The following is a 14,932-nucleotide window of genomic DNA, read 5'->3' as shown; positions in this document are numbered from 1 at the left end:
GGTTTAAACCCCAAGTACCCCAAGATCCGCTACTGTGTGCTATTGCCACACCGATAAAACCTTCTCCAAACCGACTGATGGTGTGTCATGCAATGGTAAAAATACGTCTTTGTCTGCAGGGAAGCATTTCATCAACGTCTTCCGTCCAGCAGTTTGTCAGATCTGACTTTCTTTGATTCTGATTGGCCAGGAAGCACCGTTGCTATAGAAACTGCCGGAAAAAAGTCCGGCAATTCCTTTCATGAAGTGCTCCCTAGGGGAGCGTTTCATGAAAGGACTTAACAGACGTTTTGGCATCCGATAAGTTCAGTTTTATCCGACACTTACCATAGTAACACTGTACCTGAGCCAATCAAATTCAAGGAAAGTTGTCAGATCAAACAACTTTTCGGACGAAAATGTTGATGAAACTCTCCCCAGGAGTCGGATTTGTTGGTGTGACAGCTGCGGTATATGATTTATCATGATCAACACAGCAATAACTGTGGTGTTAACGGGTGTACATAGAGGACCACACCAGTTAGTTTACACCGGTGTTAAATTGGTAGTGTGAGTTTTACACCTATGGGTGTTATTACAACACCTTTTGTTGTTACATTTACACTCTTTGGTGTTATGTTTAATCTCTAGGGTGTAATGTTAACACCTCAGGGTGTGGTCATCTATTAACACCAATTGGTGTCAGTTTTAACACCGCAGTTTTCTACAGTGAATGTTTTTATACTCCCTAGTCCCGGAAGTGTGGTCCTCGCTGTAGCGGTCGGTGTATCGGGTGAGATCGGGATGACACTGTCCCAGGAAGCTACAAACACCACATCAGCCTTCGACGTTCAGCTAGCAGTAGCGAATCTGGTATCTACCTCCATCAACGATGCTGTTACGACTACTCTTTCAAATAACACTCAACTTGGATCGTCAAATGTTGAGGTTGAAATCTTACAAGGTATAAAATCAATCGTTTTGCGATATCATTAAGGCTGTTTTCTTCAATACCAAATATGATAGGCCTATAGTGATAAACTGGTATAAATCAGGGATTTTAAGAAGTATCACAGACCTTTGAAGTTAGAGGTAATCCATGGGTATTAAAGTGTTGTTTCTATAATTGATTAAAGAAATTTGACTGTGATATTTAAATTAACAAATGACGAATTATGTCATCACAAAATGTTAGAGAACCAGTCAGGGCTGGCTATAATCACCATTCTTATTCCGGTGGATGTGCCAATTGAGACACTGCTTTAAGACCGAGGTTTGTGTCATCTTAGTAGACGTACATAATAAGATCAAGCATCTTGCAACAGCTTCACCCTCCTTTTCCAACTGGTGGACATGACAAAATAATTTTGAAGAAATTAATGGATAATAATGAGAATAAAAGAAATATTTTGCTCTTTACACAGTACTTGTTCCAGTTACGGACGGTGGCACAGATCTCCCAAATGAAGTAACACCAGGTGCGTATGGTATCTTAGAAATTGTATTAAAGAATGATCGAACTGGCATCTTTTCTATCGAGGTTAATTCTTGTGCCGTTCCGTTCACTCATTCTCTTTGAGTGAAATATTTGATTTACTCCTTTTTTTATTCACATATTGTATAGTGTTGGATGTATAAATAATACTAGTGCAATTTTTCGAAGACGTATGTAATTCCTAATGAGCTTACTCCGCTTGCCGATAAATGTTTGATCTTCATAATGTTGATTCTATCTTTATGTTACATACGATTTTCCTTATTGCTTTCCTGTTGTCGTCGACATCATCATCATTATAATCACATTAATTATTACAATCATCATCATCGTCATGCACCATAATCATCAACATCATCATCGCCATCATAGTTGTCGTCGTATCGTCACAAATATTATCACCACCAGCAGCACCACCACCACATCATCTTCTTCATCATCCTCGTCATCATCATCATCCCACCATTATCACTGTCATCATCACCACCATCATCATCACCACCATTACCATCATCATCATCATCATCACCACCACCACAACCACCAGCACCACCACCATCATCATCACCGTCATCACCATCATCATTATCATCATCACCACCACCACTATCATCATCATCACCACCATCATCATCACCATCATTATCATCATCATCACCATCATCATCATTTTCGTCATCATCGTCACAAATATCATCATCATCATCACCACCAACACCATCACCATCACCACTACCATCGCAAGACAGTATCACATTCATTATTAATAATCTCGATCACCATCATCATTCTCGTTGTACATTTTACTCTCCCTGTATTCTTGTCATCAGGTGGGTCTTGCGTTGACGGCTTTTTCCGCTGCTCTGACGGTCAATGCATCCGTGAATCGTTACGATGTGATTACCGGGATGATTGTTTTACAGGGGAGGATGAGCAACTGTGTGGTGAGTGACTCTTATCCATCAAGAAATAAAATGTGAATATTGTATAGATAGATAAATAAATGATGGATAGATAAATGGATAGATAGATAGATGGATAAATATATTGACAGACAGAGACAGACAGACAGACAGATAGATAGATAGATAGATAGAAAGATAGAAAGATAGATAGATAGATATAGAGAGATAGAGAGAGAGATGGATAAATGTATTGACAGAAAGAGAGATACAGACAGACAGATAGATAGGTAGATAGATAGATCGGAGAGAAGTTGATAAATATATTGACAGACAGACAGACAGATACATACATACATACATACACCCATACATACACACATACATAGATGGGTAGATACATTCATACATACATATGGATAGAAAGAGATAGTTAGATAGATAGCTAGAAAGATAGAGAGAGAGAAGGAGAGAGAGATGAATAAATATATTGACAGACAGAGAGAGGGAGAGAGACAGACAGACAGATAAATAGATAAGATAGTTAGATAGATAGCTAGAAAGATAGAGAGAGAGAGAAGGAGAGAGAGATGAATAAATATATTGACAGACAGACAGAGAGAGAGAGAGAGAGAGAGAGAGATAGATAGATAGATAGATAGATAGAAGGGATACAATATGTCACGCCCCATGTCCATACGAAGATCTATCTACATCATTTTTGTAATTCTTCATAATCATATCTCATAAAAAACTCAGTATCATGTATAATGAATTTTGTATTTCATTTCAATTATTTTTTTGTGTGTGTGCAGGAGAGTGCACCAGTGACCAATTTGAATGCGGAAACGGCAAATGCATACCGGAGTACTTTGTATGTGATTATTATCCTGAATGCCAAGATTTTGAAGATGAAATTGGATGCGGACAAGGGGAGATAGGTATGCATACTTTGTGATTTAAATTTAAAAAAAAATGCGTTGTGCCAATCAGAATGTGTGGATTTTAGTAGCTTTTATGACAGTCTTTGGTGAAAATCACTGACAAAGTCAGCATTAGAATTGTGTTAAGATTTATTGGACTCTAGTTTATACTCAAATTACTATAGCTATCTTATAAAATGAGTTTGATAAGTTTTTGTCATAAAAAAATCTTGTAAAATAGATAAAATCTGTTCAAGTTGACATGAAAATGTGTCAATGGCCATCTTTTGATCTGATACTTCACAGTTATGTTTGTGCGCATTATGATCTGCGCATAGTTTACACTCTGCGCTCTGACGTCACAATGGATGAACGAACAGGTGATTAATTAGCTGCGAGTATGAGCTGATTTTTGTCATCTTCTGCACTTTAACTGCAGATCCGATGCGTTATTTCATGAAGCTAAAAAGTGGAATTATTCCATGGATCATTCAAAATAAAATTCTCTACAATGTCAAAATACTTCACTCTGCAGTGCTGCCAAGAATCACGTATATTACCCTGAGTTTGAATAAATGGTAGAGTGGTTTTGATTTTTTCTTCACATAGATACAAAGCATTCGGCGCATTTTTGGTGTTTAAAAAAGCACATTTGCTCTAATAAAAATGCTGATAGTTTGAAAACAAGCACATGAACCCCTATTTTTTAATGTTTTTACCTCTTAGGTATACCTTCTACAATTCTGCAAATTTTGGTGAAAATGACATGGATTTTGAATGAAGTGCAGCATTGTACTTTTGTAGTTTGTTACTGAAATTTCACATTTCTTAGATTGGGATTTTGTTATCTTTTACGCCATTTTTAAGAACTGACGGTGCAGTTAAACTTAACATTACAAACAAATAGCACTATAAATAGATTCTCCATTCTAACGATACAACGATCATTAACTCTCTTGCGAAATTTGATGACTTTTTCATGTATTTTGACTGAGTAATAGAGGTTTAAACTCATTGTAGTTATCTTGGGCGGTCTAAAAATGCCAAATTATTTTGAATGCGCAATTCTTAAGAACATTAATTTGGGTGAACTTTGAAGCTCTATAGCAAAAAATCAAGCACATGGACCTATGTTGATTTTTGCATGTGCAAAGTTTGGTGGAAATGATATGGATATCATTTTAACTGTGGAACGTCCCTAAGTGCCCCTTCGATATAAGTCACCATCTTGATCGAATTCGATTAGATTTTTTTAAAGCTACTGTCTTTTCAGGCTTAAAGTTATTGTCATTCAATGTCGAGGGAAAATAGCCAAGGCCAATATTAAATTTCTTTCCTCATTTTCCTTTTGCCGACCCCCTCCCTGTCTGCACCTGTGTAACTTTATATGGGCCTATTCCCATCCCCGCCCCAAAAGTGGGGGCATCGATCGTCCCACCAATAAACCATGCATCCCCTATACCCCGGACCCCCCCCCCCCCGCTCAGCTCCCCGCGCGATTTGGGGATTCCCGTGTTCTGTTAGGCCCCCATCTCACTAGGATGGCGATCATGGCGACCATGGCGACCATGGCGATCTGTCTAAATCCCGCAAAGCGTAGCAGAATCGTCCTCGAATTCTATTTTTAGCCTGCGAGGCGATTGCACTACAACTTCACTGCGACGGACCTGCGCTGAAGGCGATGGTAATACACTGGTAGTACGACGCTGCCACTCTCTTGCCACGATTTGAGGCAGATGTGATGCGCTGCTTCTGTGATCAAAGCGACCGTACAACGAGGCCCATACGCTAATTAGGACCTCGGTACGGTGGTGCTACGAATGGAACGATTGTGTTACGTTCATGATGGGCTCTTGAAACGATTTCAAGCAATCGGCATGTTGATCGCGGCACATGAGACGTTTTTCAGTCGATTGCCAACCTCCGACCAAGATGGATGTCCAGAATTTGGTTGGACTTATACATCTTAGCATTATATAACAACTTCAATTAGAAGTTGAATACGAGGACCTGATACGAGGACAGTAGAAGGAGGAGGCCAAAAAGATACTGGGTCCGATCCTGGCTGTCACTTAAGTCATAATATACAATATATATTAAAATTTCACTCAAAAGATGTCGATGAGCCTAATAGTCAATATGAGGGATGCATCCAGAATTTCATAAAAGAGCATAAAAATGTTTTATATTTTGTTTATTTTTTTCCACAAAAGTTTGTCACTCAAAATTGTTAGGTAAATTCCTTTCAAATTTGCTTTCAAGAAGTAGTCTACTGATGTGAGAGCACTCATAAGGGGGGGGGGGGGTGGCACAATGCCAGAATCCCCATAAAGTGTGCTTTTGCAATCAATACATCAGTGATCGAATCATTAAAATTTTAATATTGTTTACTGTCACTGTAGTTAGAATTCATTCTATTTTTAAAACATATTCAATTTATATATTTTTGCGGAGGTAACCCATTTCGTCATCAAGACATGCGAGCGTCTTTTTTTCTCTCTTTCAAGCTGGCTCAGCAGTTAGATTTTCATCCTCCTACTATACCTCCTCCTCCTCTTCCTCCTCCTCCTCTACCACCACCATAACCTCTTGTTCGCTTCCTCTTGGACCGCCGGCATAACAGATTGGGCAGCTTCCCTTTTTGGTCCTTTTTCTGGGAAGTATATTTGAAAACGTCGTGGTGTCGCCTCGTAATCTGTTGAAAATGTGATAATCCGCTACCATCGGCACGTTGTTTCATAGCAGCGCAGACGGTCGCTGCTCAATCGCTGGCCAGTCATCAGCGGCGCAGCAAAAGCGCAACGCGAATGCCTGCAGCGGGCTGAGAACGTGTGCCACATGCCACCCAAATGGAAAGAGTCGTGGTGGAAACGGTGGGAAGCGTGTCGAGCGCAAGGCAGTCGCCTCGTAAACGGAAGCAGCGTAGCAGAATTGTCCTGGGAACGGGGCTGAAAAACACGGGCGATCGGTGCCGCTTTTAATGAGCTTCTACTACGCTTTGTGCGTTGGAGCTTCGTTACAGCTACGAATATGTCGTTTGTAATACGCTCTTGACTCGATTATGATGCGCTTTAGCACCTCCGCGATCTCGCTACGTAAGTTTTGAACATGTTCAAAATTTTGTGGCGACCAGGAAGATGGTGGCGATCCTTGCCGCTTCAGAAAAGATCAAGGTACGACGGAGAAGATTGAAAAGATCAAGCCACGTTCAAGCTACGATATACCACGCTTTGTCGATTTTTGACGATCGCAGCGGAATCGCCATCTAGTGAGATGGATGGGTATTATGGTTCGAACACGGTGAAGCGCGCGATTTCCTGGCAAGATCTGGCCTTTGATCCATTTTTGTATACGTTAGTCTCATATTTTTGAGTCAGTAATCGTTGTGAATACTGCTCCGGTTCTGCCAGCTCGCGTTTACTGAGTTTTTTCCTGCTTAAGACTTGCGAAAAAAATCAAAAAGATGTTAGTTGTTACTGTCACTGTTAATATTGTCTCGGTCAGTCGTCTAAAGCCAAGGAGCTGTACATTGACCGAAAACAGCACAAACCTACGGAGTACGGTATTGTGATCCACCGGGTGTGCTGCGGCGGCGTTGTTGTGGTGTGTGTCGAGTTCTACCAGCTGCACCTGCCTGGTCTTTGCCGGTCCAGTACAGGTTGTGTTGAAGATTATGAGTTGGTAATGTAATCATTACAGGAGTTAAGAAGCAATGGCAAAATAAAATAAAGAGAAGTTGGCATTATTTTAAGTCACCAGTGTCTATAGTGAGTGATTGTATTACCGACCGGCCTTGTTTTCCGAACGCGCGCATCATATGCGTCAGAAAATAATCAAATACGCTCAAACCTTTGCAACTTCCTTCCAAAGGGAACTTAAATAGAAAAATGATGAAATATTATCAAAAACACAATTTCGAAGTCTTTATATCCTCAAAACAATAAAATATGGTCAAAATAGCTCATCAGTGACTTTGTTTTCCCAACTTTTCCCATAGAAAACACGCGTTCGGTAATACGATACCTTTTCAAGTGGCCAAAATATTTCACTTGCGAAGAGGGGTCCGATTGGAAGCTGATGTCGTAAAAATGAAAAACAATCTCGGCAAAATTTCTACATGTTTATATTTTTTAGGTATTTGTGTATTTATGGTAAAAGTTTGGTGAATTTTATTGGAATAATGTCTTTGATATGATCAAATTCATGAAAAGTGTTCGGTAATACGATCCACTACCATACTTTAATCTAACAGTAACACTAACAAGTAACAGTTACTAGCTTTTCCATTGACTTGTCATTGATCAACTTTGTACACAACAAGCGCACACGAGAAGAGAGGTGACTTATTTCAGGATATAAAGGCCGAGAAGTTCAAGAGAGAGAGTGGTACAACATGTACAAAGAGACAGAGGGCAGGGGGGGGGGGTCGAGATGACGTAGAACGCTTATTTTCATCCAATTGAACTGAAGCAAGACGTAGTCCAGTGGAACAGCTCGACGAGGCAGAGACAGTGATCGAAGCTAATTTGGTCTACGTGTCAGTGTACTTTATACCCTCCTAGTAGTCTTAGGCCTCTATTCATGCCTAGCAGTTAGGCCTAGGCCTATATAGTGTTTAGCATCTGCGCTCACCTGCATTCTTTTACCAAAGCCGACTCCTTGCATTTTGTTTCAATTTCATTTTATAAAAAAGGGAAATGTCATTATTTTTTTTCAGTTAGGAGAGAAAATGATGACTTGAAAATAAAATCCTAGCGGCCAATTTGGAAAGATTAATTTCCTCGTAAATTGTGTTTAAGAAATTGGTCAGTCAGCGATTTTGAAAGAAAAAAAGGGCATCCCCTTTGTTTGAAATGGCAGGAAGGATGCTTAAGATTTTTTTTTTACTTTGCCTAACACATTTATTTTGTTTGTCTTTACAGTAAACATCACCCTTGTTCAAGGGACACCGGTGCTCGTCCAGCCCCCATCCTACCCCAACCCGTATCCTGCTCTTGAGAACAGTTACTGGGCTATCACCACGGAGGACCCTGACCTCATCATCGGATACACTTTCATCGATTTCGAATTTAGACTAGGAGCCGTCTTGAACTTTGAAAACGGAACAGATCTGAGTCACCCCGTGAACGATTTGACGAGTTACTATTACCGCTCCCAACCAGAAGGTTTCTTTGCTCTACAAACCAATGAGGTGTTTATGTTCTTCTATCCCGGAAAGTACCCCGGAGGGCGTGGCTTCCAAATTGAACTCAATGCTATTGAACCGTCCAGTGAGTAATGTTGGTCTCGAAGTCAATGTTCTTGTAGATTCCATGGGCAGTGCTCTACTAGAAGTTAACTTTATGTAGCTATGCTTTGATAAACCTGGGCTCCGTAGCACAAAGGTTAGCGATTAATCGTCCACCTTATATTAGGATTGATTGTACATTGTTGTCAATGTAATCAATCATTAAAAAATGTTCTACGATCATTGCTAAGCTTTGTGTTGTGGGCCCAAGTTCTTAAATTATTGGAAGCTGATATAGTCAAAATTTTATGTACAATCTATCTAATGGTTATTTTGTTCTCTCCCCATTCTTTAGTTGTGAAGAAACTTATTTGATTTGCTAAATTCCCGCACAGTTCTGGATGATTTGAGATTCAGAGGAGCTTCATTCATTCTCATACATCTGGGGTTTTTTGTAAACAAACTTTGAACTTAATATTGGTAAAGTAAACTTGAACTGTGAGACGTTTGTGTCATAATTGGTTTTCTATGAATCACAACTTGAGACCAAAGTATATACCCAAGTTTAGAATATGGGCCCTTGTATTTAATTCTGAATTTCATTCAGTAACCCCATGAATCCATGTAATTAAATTGACTTTGATATCTCCTGAATGTATACCAAGACAGACTTCATCAAAAGAAATTGAAATGTAAATGACTTAGCTAACTGGTGCATGCAGAGTGAGGTCAAATGAGAATCAATTAAATAGGAAATGAACCACCTGCAGAAAGGTTTTAAAAAAATTCTCAATGGCAGGTGTCCAAAAAAGCAAACGAGATAGAGATATAAATGACCCATTAAAGGGGAAGTTCACCCTGAATAAAATTTTGTTGTGAAAAAATATAAAAAATTATAATAAATATTAGTGAAGGTTTCAGGAAAATCTGTTAAAGATTAAGAAAATTATTAATAGAATTTGAAGTTTTGGATTTGTGATGTCATTAATGAGCAGCTGCCCCATATGTTATGTAATATAAGATGCATAAATTTCATTTTTTTAACGGTTTGTGATGAATTATTTTTGTTTTCTTTCCATGATCGGGTGTGAAATGATTTGTCTAATGATATACAAAAGGTACAGTAAAAAACATTTTTCAATTTTTGAGAAAATGAAATTTCATTGATTTTTTTACCATTCACTTTGTAGAATTGCTGCTTGCATATGACGTCACAAATCCAATGATTGAAATTCGAATAACTTTTCAATTCTTTGATGGATTTTTCTCAAACCTTTGGCAATATTTTGTATTATTTTTCTGCTATTTTGACAATAAACCTTCTCCTTTAACTGTCCATATCTGAATGTGTTATACTTGATTCCTTCAATAGCTTTCACACCAGCACCTTGCGCAGATGGACAATTCCAATGCACCAGCGATGGAGAATGTATTCCCGGCTACTGGCAGTGTGATTATTTTGTTGATTGCGCAGATGAATCAGACGAGGATTTCCAAGTTTGCGCCAATCTGCCACCTCCAGGTATGTATGGTGGTGATGGTGAGTAGGAAGATCGTGGTGGTGGTGGTGGTATTAAAGATGATGATGTCAACTGTGCATACAGGTGTTGTACCAACTGATTATGATGGGAATGATACCCTTGTTGTAAATGATAGTGATAATCATGATGACGATAGTGGTGTTGATGCTCTTGCTTGTGATGATCATTATGATTGATGATGACGGTGGTGATGATGATGATGATAATGATAATGATGATGATGACGGTAATGATGATGATGGCTGATGATGATGATGACGGTAATGATGATGACGGTAATGATGATGATGATGACAGTAATGATGATGGTGATGACATCGGTAATGATGATGATGACGGTAATAATGATGATGGATGATGATGATGATGACGGTAATGATGATGGTGATGACATCGGTAATGATGACGGTAATGATGATGATGATTGATGATGATGATGACGGTAATGATGATGACGGTAATGATGATGATGATGACAGTAATGATGATGGTGATGACATCGGTAATGATGATGATGACGGTAATAATGATGATGGATGATGATGACGGTAATGATGATGGTGATGACATCGGTAATGATGATGATGACGGTAATGATGATAATGATGATGATGATGACAGAAATGATCATGATGATTGATGATGAATGATGATGATGATGATGATGACGGTAATGATGATGGTGATGACAATGGTAATGATGATGGTGATGACATCGGTAATGATGATTATGGTGGTGATGATGATGACGACGGTAATGATGATGATGACGGTAATGATGATGATGATGATGGATGATGATGATGATGGCTGATGATGATGATGGCTGATGATGATGATGACGGTAATGATGATGATGATGGATGATGATGATGATGACGGTAATGATGATGATGATAATGGATGATGATGACGGTAATGATGATGATGGATGATGATGATGGTAATGATAATGGTGATGACAACGGTAATGATGATGATGACGATGATGACAGTAATGATGATTGATGATGAATGATGACGGTAATGATGATAATGATGGATGATGATGATGACGGTAATGATGATGATGACGGTAATGATGATGGTGATGACATCGGTAATGATGATGATGGTGGTGATGATGATGACGACGGTAATGATGATGATGACGGTAATGATGATGATGATGGATGATGATGATGATGACGGTAATGATGATAATGATGGATGATGATGATGATGACGGTAATGATGATGATGACGGTAATGATGATGATGACGGTAATGATGATGGTGATGACATCGGTAATGATGGTGGTGATGATGATGACGACGGTAATGATGATGACGGTAATGATGATGATGATGGATGATGATGACAGTAATGATGATGATGATGGATGATGATGATGATGACGGTAATGATGATGATGATGGATGATGATGACGGTAATGATGATGATGATGGATGATGATGATGATGACAGTAATGATGATGATGGATGATGATGATGATGGTAATGATAATGGTGATTGATGATGATGATGACGGTAATGATGGTGATGACATCGGTAATGATGACGGTAATGATGATGATGATGACGGTAATGATGACGGTAATGATGATGATGGTAATGATGATGATGACGGTAATGATGGTGATGACATCGGTAATGATGATGATGACGGTAATAATGATGATGGATGATGATGACGGTAATGATGATGGTGATGACATCGGTAATGATGATGATGATGATGATGATGACAGTAATGATGATGGTGATGACATCGGTAATGATGATGATGAGGGTAATAATGATGATGGATGATGATGATGATGACGGTAATGATGATGATGACGGTAATGATGATAATGATGATGATGATGACAGTAATGATCATGATGATTGATGATGAATGATGATGACGGTAATGATGATGATGATGGATGATGATGATGACGGTAATGATGATGGTGATGACAACGGTAATGATGATGGTGATGACATCGGTAATGATGATTATGGTGGTGATGATGATGACGACGGTAATGATGATGATGACGGTAATGATGATGATGGATGATGATGACAGTAATGATGATGATGATGGATGATGATGATGATGACGGTAATGATGATGATGATGGATGATGATGATGATGACGGTAATGATGATGATGATAATGGATGATGATGACGGTAATGATGATGATGGATGATGATGATGATGATGGTAATGATAATGGTGATGACAACGGTAATGATGATGATGACTGTAATGATGATGATGATGATGATGATGACAGTAATGATGATCATGATGATTGATGATGACGGTAATGATGATAATGATGGATGATGATGACGGTAATGATGATGGTGATGACATCGGTAATGATGATGATGGTGGTGATGATGATGACGACGGTAATGATGATGATGACGATAATGATGATGATGGATGATGATGACAGTAATGATGATGATGATGGATGATGATGATGATGACGGTAATGATGATGATGATGGATGATGATGACGGTAATGATGATGATGATGGATGATGATGATGATGGTAATGATGATGATGGATGATGATGATGATGGTAATGATAATGGTGATGACAACGGTAATGATGATGATGACTGTAATGATGATGATGATGATAATGGATGATGATGATGGTGGTGACAACGGTAATGATGATGATGACGGTAATGATGATGATGATGACAGTAATGATGATAATGATGATTGATGATGATGACAGTAATGATGATGATCATCATCATATGATGAGGATGATAATGGCAATGATAATTATGATGATGATGGTGATACGGATGGCGGTGATGATGATTAGGCTAATGTAATGATGTTCAGGATGAGAAGGATAGTCATTGATGGTGATTATAACAATTTGCAAGATGAATAAGGTATTTATAATATGAATGATGTTGATAATATTGATGATAATCGTATACAAAATGGAGACGTTAAAGAGACAAAATGTGGAAACTGTATTATTATTTCCCTTTATCAGGAGAGTGTGTGGAAGGGAACCATCAGTACCAGTGCAGCGACGGTTCATGCATCCACAATGCCTGGAAATGTGATTGGTATGAAGACTGCCTCGGAGGAGAGGATGAGTTAAACTGTGAGTTCTTTTTAAGTTTATTTCTCTCCCGTCATGGGTGATGATAATCTCCGCCTTCTAAGGCAGGAGCCGTGGAGAGTTGTGCCATGTGGTAGAAGGAACCCATGAATATTATGATTCATCCAGTAATCTTGAATATGTTAAATCAGTTATGAAACTAGCTTGTACTAGAAGTGATAAAAAATTATCAAGTATATACTTACAATTCTCTTTGGTTGAAGGATTCGCAGGGTAACTTTCTGACATGAAGGCTGCATTTATGGTCTCCATGTGATAATGATAATACAAATGAGGATGATGATAATGGTGTTGATGATTGGTGATAATATTAATGATGATAATAATACTAGTAATCATGATGATGATGATGGTGTTGATGATGATAAATTGATGATAGTGATGATTATAATAATAATAATAATGATGACTATGATGGTGATGATGATGGTGGTGCTGCTAATGAATTGATAATAATAATGATAATTATAATAGTGATGATGAATTGATAATAATGATAATTATTAATGATGATGATGATGGTTATGAGGATGATGATGACGATGATGAGGATGATGATGACAATGATATTAATCTATCATTTCTCCTGTGTCAATTCCAAACAATTATTTTGTTATCCTAGGCCCTGCATCAAAGGCTTCCTCAATGGAGGGTACAATTGATTTAAATGATTGCCCACAAAAAAAGCAAATATGTATGAAAGTATGTATGAAATTAAGATAAATTCCCTATTTCTAAATATTTTGGGAAATATATCAAAATCTTTGAATTATGCCGGGTTGAATACTAGTGCCCATACGGTATATTCATGAAAATCATTAATAACATTTGTGTAACAGGATCCAAATTATTTCTCTTTCAGGCTGTGACCAAAGTAATACATTTCAATGTGGACCCACTGACAGGTGCATTCCAGACTTCTGGGTCTGCAACTGGTTCATTGACTGTGAAAACGGGGCCGACGAAGCATCATGTGGGGGGCCAGACTCTACAGGTAGGTATATACTGTATTTTAATGGTAAACGGCTGATTGGTCTACATCGTCTCCATTCCGTTTGGTAGCGCGCGATACGGGCACCGGTCCGACGGCCCCAGACCAGTAAATAGTGCCGACGGGCCAGTAACTTTTACAGACAAAGCCAGATTTACTGGTCCGACATGACCAGTAAAACACTTACCAAACTGATACAAATGATATTTTCTCCTCTTTTGTAAAAATGGCTCCCCAAAATTGAGAAATGGCTCTCGTGATTTACATGTATGTTGTGTGTGTGTACTGTTTATTTGTGTGCTTTTAGTATGGGGGTGGGGCAATTCAATCAGTAAAAGACATGCAATTAAACTCAAGTCTATTTTCATGTTTTTCTTTATTTTGGGGGACCAGTGAATTTTAGGTTCTGACAAGTATATGAAAAACTGGGTATCTACTAGTCCCACATGAATGGGTTGGACCAGCAGAAAAAAAAGGGTTAGTGTGGACTGTGGAGCCCTGCATTTGGTCTAATTACCATTTATCAATATCATTTTTATTCTAAATTTCAGTTAGGCTTTATCTCTTACCTTTTAGTCTTTTTGGTTAAGCCTAGCTGGGTAGTATGTAGGATTGCTTTGAGAACCTAATAGTGGATGTGTGCACTGCTTCAATGGTTCCATGATATTTGCTCTGGCGACGATTGCTCTGCTGTAAATTCTACACCAGTG

The 14,932-nt window shown here is 38.5% G+C and overlaps 1 protein-coding gene across 1 annotated transcript in view; it reads left to right on the top strand.

Annotated features, from left to right (window-relative positions):
- LOC121420066 overlaps positions 1-14,932 on the top strand; it is a 178,447-nt gene that overhangs the window by 34,833 nt on the left and 128,682 nt on the right. Inside the window, exons 7-14 of the mRNA XM_041614594.1 lie at positions 732-943; positions 1,404-1,457; positions 2,305-2,418; positions 3,192-3,317; positions 8,222-8,569; positions 9,899-10,048; positions 13,100-13,213; positions 14,094-14,225. Coding sequence (XP_041470528.1) covers positions 732-943; positions 1,404-1,457; positions 2,305-2,418; positions 3,192-3,317; positions 8,222-8,569; positions 9,899-10,048; positions 13,100-13,213; positions 14,094-14,225 — 1,250 coding nt within the window. The remainder of the gene's footprint in view (positions 1-731; positions 944-1,403; positions 1,458-2,304; positions 2,419-3,191; positions 3,318-8,221; positions 8,570-9,898; positions 10,049-13,099; positions 13,214-14,093; positions 14,226-14,932) is intronic.

This window comes from Lytechinus variegatus, chromosome 8 (assembly GCF_018143015.1).
Source record: "Lytechinus variegatus isolate NC3 chromosome 8, Lvar_3.0, whole genome shotgun sequence".
Lineage (NCBI taxonomy): Eukaryota > Metazoa > Echinodermata > Echinoidea > Temnopleuroida > Toxopneustidae > Lytechinus > Lytechinus variegatus.
Note: the sequence above shows the minus strand (reverse complement) of the source record. Positions and strands in the feature narration are given on the sequence as shown.